The sequence below is a fragment of the Sphaeramia orbicularis genome, chromosome 14 (genome assembly GCF_902148855.1).
Source record: "Sphaeramia orbicularis chromosome 14, fSphaOr1.1, whole genome shotgun sequence".
Taxonomy (NCBI): domain Eukaryota; kingdom Metazoa; phylum Chordata; class Actinopteri; order Kurtiformes; family Apogonidae; genus Sphaeramia; species Sphaeramia orbicularis.
In genome coordinates this window covers 29095568-29103202 of record NC_043970.1, presented here as the reverse complement: position 1 = coordinate 29103202, position 7635 = coordinate 29095568, and the positions used below count along the sequence as shown (strand labels likewise).

The following is a 7635-nucleotide window of genomic DNA, read 5'->3' as shown; positions in this document are numbered from 1 at the left end:
ATTGCACTTGGATCCAGTTATATGGAAAAGCAGACATGGAAGTCCACAGTGGACCCATCTGAGGCTTCAGAGCATGATCCTGACTAATGCCTCACTACGTTATCTAACAGTGTTATATCTGCAAACCATGGATGCCACACTTAAAATTATCACCTTTCTCACAATGTGTAACTGGCTGCCACCTCTGACCCATTTCATTTTCTTTTTTTATCTTTGAAATCCTCATTTACAACCTCTGATTGTTTGCCAAAATATCCACAACCCTCAGCAATCTGCAGGAATCATATCATAATTAAAATGTATGTATTTGTATTAGAATTTTACAAAGTTTCCTTGTGTTTTGCTTTCTTTTAAACACAACGTACTCAGAACAACAAGACAGCCTCCAGATTTGAGCCTCACAGCTGAAAAAACTGGAAGTTTATTGTTTTGCTTTGGTGCACCTGCAGCTTCATTCAGCCTGACATCTCATGCTGATCCTTACACAAGTGCACACATTCCTCAAAACTAATCATCAGGACACAAGCCAGGAAAAATGTCTTTAGCTGCATGTACTGAACTCAGATTAAACATTATTTTGGAAAGCGTTATCATGAACGGCAAATAAAAATGAAGAAATGTAATTGACAAATGCTGCAGTTATTGGATTTTTCTGACTCTCCATCAGGGAAACGTGACTTACAGACTTGTCGGAAGAATATAGTCACTCATTGACTGTCAACTTTATAACAAGCTGACAGAAGATGACAAAAGGTCATAGTATGCAAATCAATAGTTGAGTATTTCTCAACCTATGTTGCAATTTACATCATGTGTTTATAACACATGGTCATTCTTTGTTTTTATTATGTATGTACAATATTTTTATTTTTATTTTTATTTTACCTTTATTTAACCAGGAAAACCTCACTGAGATTAAAAATCTCTTTTTCAAGAGTGTCCTGGCCAAGACGGGCAGCAGTACATTAAATAGTTAGACACAGACTTCCATACATAAAACGAATACATAAAAAGCACATACACAGTCAAACCTTCCAAAGTCAACTTTGCAAAAAGTGCTCATGAAATGTAGACAAAGTGCGTCAAATAAAACATCTGCAGCCAGATGTCTCCCTCTCTAAGTCATACAATATATGCCCTGAAATAATTTTTAATCTTATTTGCAACATTTATCTGTTCAATTATTTTTAATTTCATTTTTAACACATAACTCTAGTTACATAATTTTACTTGGAATTCTGAAATATGTTAATCCTTTTTTTTTTTTTTTTATTGTCGGTTGACCTCACATACATGTACATACGCACAGGTGTACACACACAGACACACACACTGTCTTCGACACTTTATCACTCTGTCATTCATATTAGGTAACCAATAAAGGGCAGTGAGTGCGCCTCAGAGCAAAGTGGGAGTTATGTGCCCATTCTTCATCCTGCTGCTCATTTCCACTGAAACACTGTTTCACAGCACAGACTCAGCATTCTACCTCTGTGTTCAGTGAATTAGCTGCTAATACCTCAAGAGGTTATGTTGCACTTCTAATTGTCCAAAGTTCAGAAAAGCTGTTGGAATTCAAGAGCCGATTATTCACTTCAACACACTGCTTGGCAAGACTACTTTAACTTAATTTTCAATTTTTGGATTTTTTAAGGATCCTCTCTGAATTAATTTTCTTGGATTTCATTTAAATGTATTATATTATGCGTTATTTTTTTCTACAAGTTGTGATCCAACATTCTCAATGTTGTTTTTAGATCTGTATGTGTAATTAGAGAAGACAATTTCATCAGGTAAGTCTACTGAGTGAATGTGAATACATTATAAACAAAAAAATGCAATGATTTTTTAATTTCTGCTTTCCTCATTTCAATATTTTACAGGTACTTTTGAAATGTTTATTTACTAGAGCTACATACCTTTTGCACATTCAAGAGCCTACAGACATCAGGATTTATTTACATTGAGTCACCTTCAGTTGTGGTTGGATAAAAGTGATGGCTTTTGGTGACCTCCTGGAGCAGGTCGGTAGCACAGGACGCTTTCAGATCCTGCATGTCACCCTCCTTTGCATACCTGTCCTCATGATGGCCAGCCACAACCTGCTGCAGAACTTTGTGGCTGCAGTGCCTCCTCACTACTGCAGCGCACACACAAACCTATCTCAAACTCAGCTGAGCCCCGAGGAAAAGCTGCTGATCACAGTGCCACTAGACGAGAGAGGAAAGCCGCAGAGATGTCAACGTTATGCTGTTCCACAGTGGCACCTTCTGGCTAAAAATGGCATCTCGGATGTGGGAGAACATGGAGATACTGAGGACATTGACGTAGATCTGCAGGGATGCGTAGATGGATGGTCCTATAATATGACTGAGAGGACCTCCACAATCTTATCAGATGTAAGCTTTTTCACTTTAACCTACACTACTGAGTTTATTTCTTGTGTTGTTTTGTGAGTTTAATTGTGTTATTTTTTTTGTCAGTGGAATTTGGTGTGTGATCAGCGCTCTTTGAAGCAAATGGGGCAAACTGTGTATATGGGAGGTGTACTTGTGGGAGCTCTTCTCTTCGGATGTCTCTCAGACAAGTGATATTATAATATTATCCTCACATATTAGTCTAATATCATAAATGTAAGAGATCATATTTAAAATAACATATATATAAAAAAACAACAACATTCTTATTCTGTACATGAAACAAACAAACCACCACAAAGACAAATGTTGTATGTTTTGACCTTATTGACCTCATTTGATGTGAATGTGCTTCTGCAGGTATGGCCGCCGCTGCCTCCTGCTCATTTCACACCTGCTGATGGCAGTTTCAGGAACATGTGCTGCTTTTGCATCCTCCTTCTCGGTTTTCTGCCTGTTTCGGTTCGGTTGTGGAATGGCTTTGTCTGGCATTGGACTCAACACCTTCTCCCTCAGTGAGATGTTTAATTAGACAGTAACTGGCTTAAACATGTAATTATAAAAACCCTGTATTTGAAGCTTGTTCAGTTGGAGATCATACACTTTACCTCTAATGTTTCTAGTTTAATTTTAATTTTATTGTATATATGAATAATGACAATAAAGGCATTCTATTCTAATGTTTTCTATGTTCTGTGTGTTTCTCAGTTGTGGAGTGGATCCCCACTCGTGTCCGGACTGTGGTCGGCACAATCACAGGTTACTGCTACACAGTGGGACAGCTGAACCTGGCAGTCATAGCCTACTTCATAAGGGACTGGAGGTGGTTAACTCTGGCTGTTTCTTTGCCATTCTATGTCTTCTTCCTCTATGCCTGGTGAGAATTTTGACTATAAAACTGAAAAATTAGAGTTGCAGTTACAATTTCTGATTTATTTTTACAGCCAGGGACATTTATAACATTTGATAAACTGTATAAATGCATCATGCAGGTGGTTTCATGAATCATCAAGATGGTTAGTCCTGAGTAATAACTCTGAGCAAGCCATCAAGAATCTTAAAAGTGTTGCTAAATTTAATGGACGCCATGAAGAGGGAGATAAAATCGACATCAAAGTAAGAGATTGCTCTGTATTTATGTTATTGCCGTGTGTACTTGTGTATAAAATGAAACCACACTGAAGGAAAAGTCTCTGTCTATGTGTAGATGCTGCAGGAATCTATGAAGAAGGAGATGTCTTGTTCAGAGGGAAGTTACTCTGCCCTGGATCTTTTCCGAACACGCATAATGAGAAATATGACAATCTGCCTCAGCGCTGTCTGGTATATCATCAATGTAGAAGAAAAGCTTATTGAGATTTTTAAGCATCTTTTATTAAAAAATGCAATTGAACTCAAATGCATCCTTTTTTAAACACACATTTAGGTTATCTACCAGTTTTGCCTACTATGGTCTCGCTATGGATTTACAAAATTCGGAGTGGACATCTACCTGATTCAAGTGATCTTTGGTGCTGTCGATATTCCTGCAAAAATTGTGATAACTGTGACAATGAGCTTTTGTGGACGGAGGGTATCACAATGTGGAGCTCTTATTATAGCTGGAGTCACCATTCTGATGAACCTGCTTGTGCCATATGGTATGTTAAAATACAGAGGCTACATAATATAGTCAAGCCTACAGACATCTGAAAATTATAGAAATAACAAATCTGAAATATGATGGATGTTTGTTTCCTGTGCAGATAAACAGACATTACGCACCTGTCTCGCTGTGATCGGTAAAGGCTGCCTTGCTGCCTCCTTCAACTGTTGCTACCTGTACAGTGGAGAACTGTTTCCAACCATTATTCGGTAAGTGATAATTATACAAGACACAGGTTGGACTCATTTTAAAGCTTTTTATAATAGTGAATTCCATTTTTTTTTTTAGTATTATTAATAAAATAACCACTCAAAATGGTACCCTTAAGGCCCTTAAGAGAAGGCATGTGGAAAATAATAAATTACAACTAAAGCACAGACAAAAATAAGCCAGGACAGGCTAAGTGGTGTGTGGTCAGTACAATCTGCAGACAGGGTCAGGTGGGGAGGTCAAAGGGCACATAAAGATTAACTGTGTAAAACAGTCACGTTCTACCTACAACACATGAGGGCTGAGCAGTGAAAAATCTTGTAAACTTAGCGACCTCTTCCTTACATATTCCTGTTTCATAACAAGAAGCCTATGCTACCAAAACATGCTGAAATAACAAAACATGAATTTAACAAGACACTGGAGGATTTCTTCAGGGGCTCTTGACCCCACAATCAGCAGCAGGCAGTCAGCAGCAATTTTTCAGGTTATTATGGCCTGTCAGACTGTGTAGTTTAGTCACTTGGCGAGTTACACCACACAAAAACACACTGCCTTACTTTTCCTTTATTTTTTCCACCTGTGGCCATTAAATGCTGCCCTCTGTTAGTGACAGAACACACTCCCACTACCACTGATTTTTATTTAGCGTACCACACACTGGAAGGCCTGGGCCCTGTAGGCTCTGGGATGTCACAACAAACAAACTACACAAGTTTAAGCATCATCCACCTTAAAATATTTAGACAAACTGTATCCTTTTCTGCACATTTCTCACAGATTCATCTATGAAACTACAGTTCAACATACATATACAGAGTCAGCCAAAATGATGTCTACACACGTCAGGAAAAGAAAAACTTGCATAAATATTTCAATACCAAATTTATTCAGACATCACAAGATTAATACAAGTTACCTTTGGCCTCTACAATTACAAGAGGTGCTCAGAGTGGTGGCCTTTGGCTTCTAGACATTTATGTGTACGGTGAACTACTGCTTGAGTAACGTATCAGTACCATGTGTTTTGAACTTATCACGAATCCGTGAAATTGTCAGACATGTGGGAGGTTCTGAACCAAACTCACGCTTCCATTGTCTTTGGACTTCAACAACATTCTCAAATCTGAAATACCACTTTAAGATTATTTTACATTCCTCAATCGACAACAGTACCGCCGCCATGTTGTAGATGCAACTTGTTCATTCTACATTCATGAGGGTAATGCCATCTGTTGGGAAAACATCGTACAACAGTACACAGTGTTATCGTAATTTGATCAAACTTCGAAAGAGGTATCTATAGGTATAGAAGTACTTATATAAATTAAGTATTTATGCAAGTTTTTCTTTTGCTGATGTGTGTATACATTATTCTGGCTGACTCTGTATGAGTGTGGGTGTTGCCGTTTGGGGGTTTAACATGTATTTTCTGTCCATCAGTCAGAATGGCATGGGTTGGGTGTCTATGATGGCTCGTGTCGGCGCCATGGTGGCTCCCATGGTGCTCCTCTCCGGGGATTATTTACCTTGGCTGCCAGGTTTAATCTATGGAGGAGCTCCAATCCTCAGTGGAGTAGCTGCCATATTTCTTCCAGAAACACTTGGCTCACCTCTTCCTGACACTATAGAAGATGTTGATAACAGGTGAGACTGGAAGCACCAAGTATTACTGCCACAGAGTTGTTTTTCTTATGTCTACACTTATCCCTAAAGCAAAACACCAATTTCACAGTAAACAGGGAAACTGTAGATTTATACAGTGAGAAAAAAAAGATAGATCATCATTAAAATACACACAGTATGAGAGATTTTTTTTTTCTTTTTTTAATGAGGCTGCATTTTCTATTTTAAAAACAGGGGATCTGGGAGGAAGTCCAAAAAGTCACAAAAGGAAGCAGTGATCTTGCAAGACGTTCAGCCGAATCTCCTAAAGCAGACGGCCTGAGGGAAATGTATTGTAGTGACATGTTAATGAAAATTGAGTGGGTACTGCTTTTTCTCCGACCTGTGTATTTATCTGATTTGCATGAAGCGTGTATTGTGTCTTTTGAATACTGGATAAATGGAGATGTAATGTTATTTTTGGACAGGTCAATACAGTGAAATGAATAGCTGCAGACAATCAGACCTATTGTTATGTAGTATAGCTTTGAGGATGTCTATATGAACAGCTGTGTTTTGTATTATAAATAAAGAATCATTTGTATCTATAAACCCTCTGCAGTTAAAATGCTCTCACTGATGTTTTTGTAAGTTCTTTTAACGTTGTACACAACCTTGCATTTGAAACACAAATGCTTTGTTTTATTCATTAAAATCAACACCCATTCCTTCGTGTCTATTCTGTGTTTCTTTAAACAGATTCAGCTTCTTTTTTTTTTTTTTAGATATATAGCTGTAATGTGCCAGGTCACTGTCAGATAAGTGATCTGAATGAAATAAAGTACATAAAACGTCTGTCCAAGCAGGACAAGAAGGGAGGGGTTTCAACTTTGGAGTAAAATACTGCCATCTAGTGGAAAAAAACTGATACAACAGCATCAATGGATCAATAAATACTCCATCTGTTGTTCAGTGTCAGATTGGTAATACACACCTGATCCAAATTTTAAAACCAGTTGAAAAATTGCATGAAAGTTACATTTTGCACTGTTGGATCTTAAGAAGGTTCTAAGAAGAGTTTCAAAATGCAAAAAGAAGAAATGGGAGTGAGACAAAAAAAAAAAAAAAAAAAGTTTGAGTAAGCAATTTATTCAAAACAACAGTTAAACTGAAATAAGCTGTTCATTAGCTGATCAAAAGTTTAAAATCACAACCTTTAAAAGCCAAAATCTGAGCAAAAATGTGGATTCAACATCATTTTCTGTCAGGTATTCACACTGTCATGACCTCCTAATGGCAAAGGCAAAAAAGCTTTCTCTCTTTGAACATGATCGGATTGTTGAGCTGCACAAGCAAGGCCTCTCACTACGTGTCATCGCCACCGAGGTTGGATGCAGTAAGACAGTCATTCTGAATTCCTTACAAGATCCTGAGAGTTACAGAACAAAAAAGTCAAGTGGTAGACCCAAAAAAATTTCTACCGGTGCTGAGCTTACACAATTTTTTTTTTTTTTTTGTCTCTCTCCCATTTCTTCTTTTTCTGCTTTGAAACTCTACTTAGAACCTTCTTAAGATCCAACAGTGCAAAATGTGAATTCTTGCAATTTTTCAACTGGTCTTAAAATTTTGATCAGGATTGTATATCTAAAGTCTCAAAAACCAAAGCTATTCAAATGAATCAACATATAAAAAGTCAAGTATAGAAATATTTGTATTATATAATGAAAGTCACACAAATATGTTTCTTCGCCAGTTTCA

At 37.4% G+C, this 7635-nt stretch overlaps 1 protein-coding gene across 1 annotated transcript; it reads left to right on the top strand.

The window, feature by feature from the left end:
- The first annotated feature begins 1431 nt into the window (after positions 1 to 1431).
- On the top strand, positions 1432 to 6608 carry slc22a6l (solute carrier family 22 member 6, like). The gene is given in 12 exon segments (XM_030155066.1): positions 1432 to 1793; positions 1884 to 2399; positions 2484 to 2587; positions 2778 to 2932; positions 3126 to 3294; positions 3410 to 3533; positions 3625 to 3740; positions 3844 to 3884; positions 3887 to 4057; positions 4163 to 4271; positions 5716 to 5919; positions 6133 to 6608. Coding segments are annotated over 11 exon segments (1683 nt in total). The 5' UTR covers positions 1432 to 1793; positions 1884 to 1997; the 3' UTR covers positions 6221 to 6608.
- The last annotated feature ends 1027 nt before the right edge of the window (positions 6609 to 7635 follow it).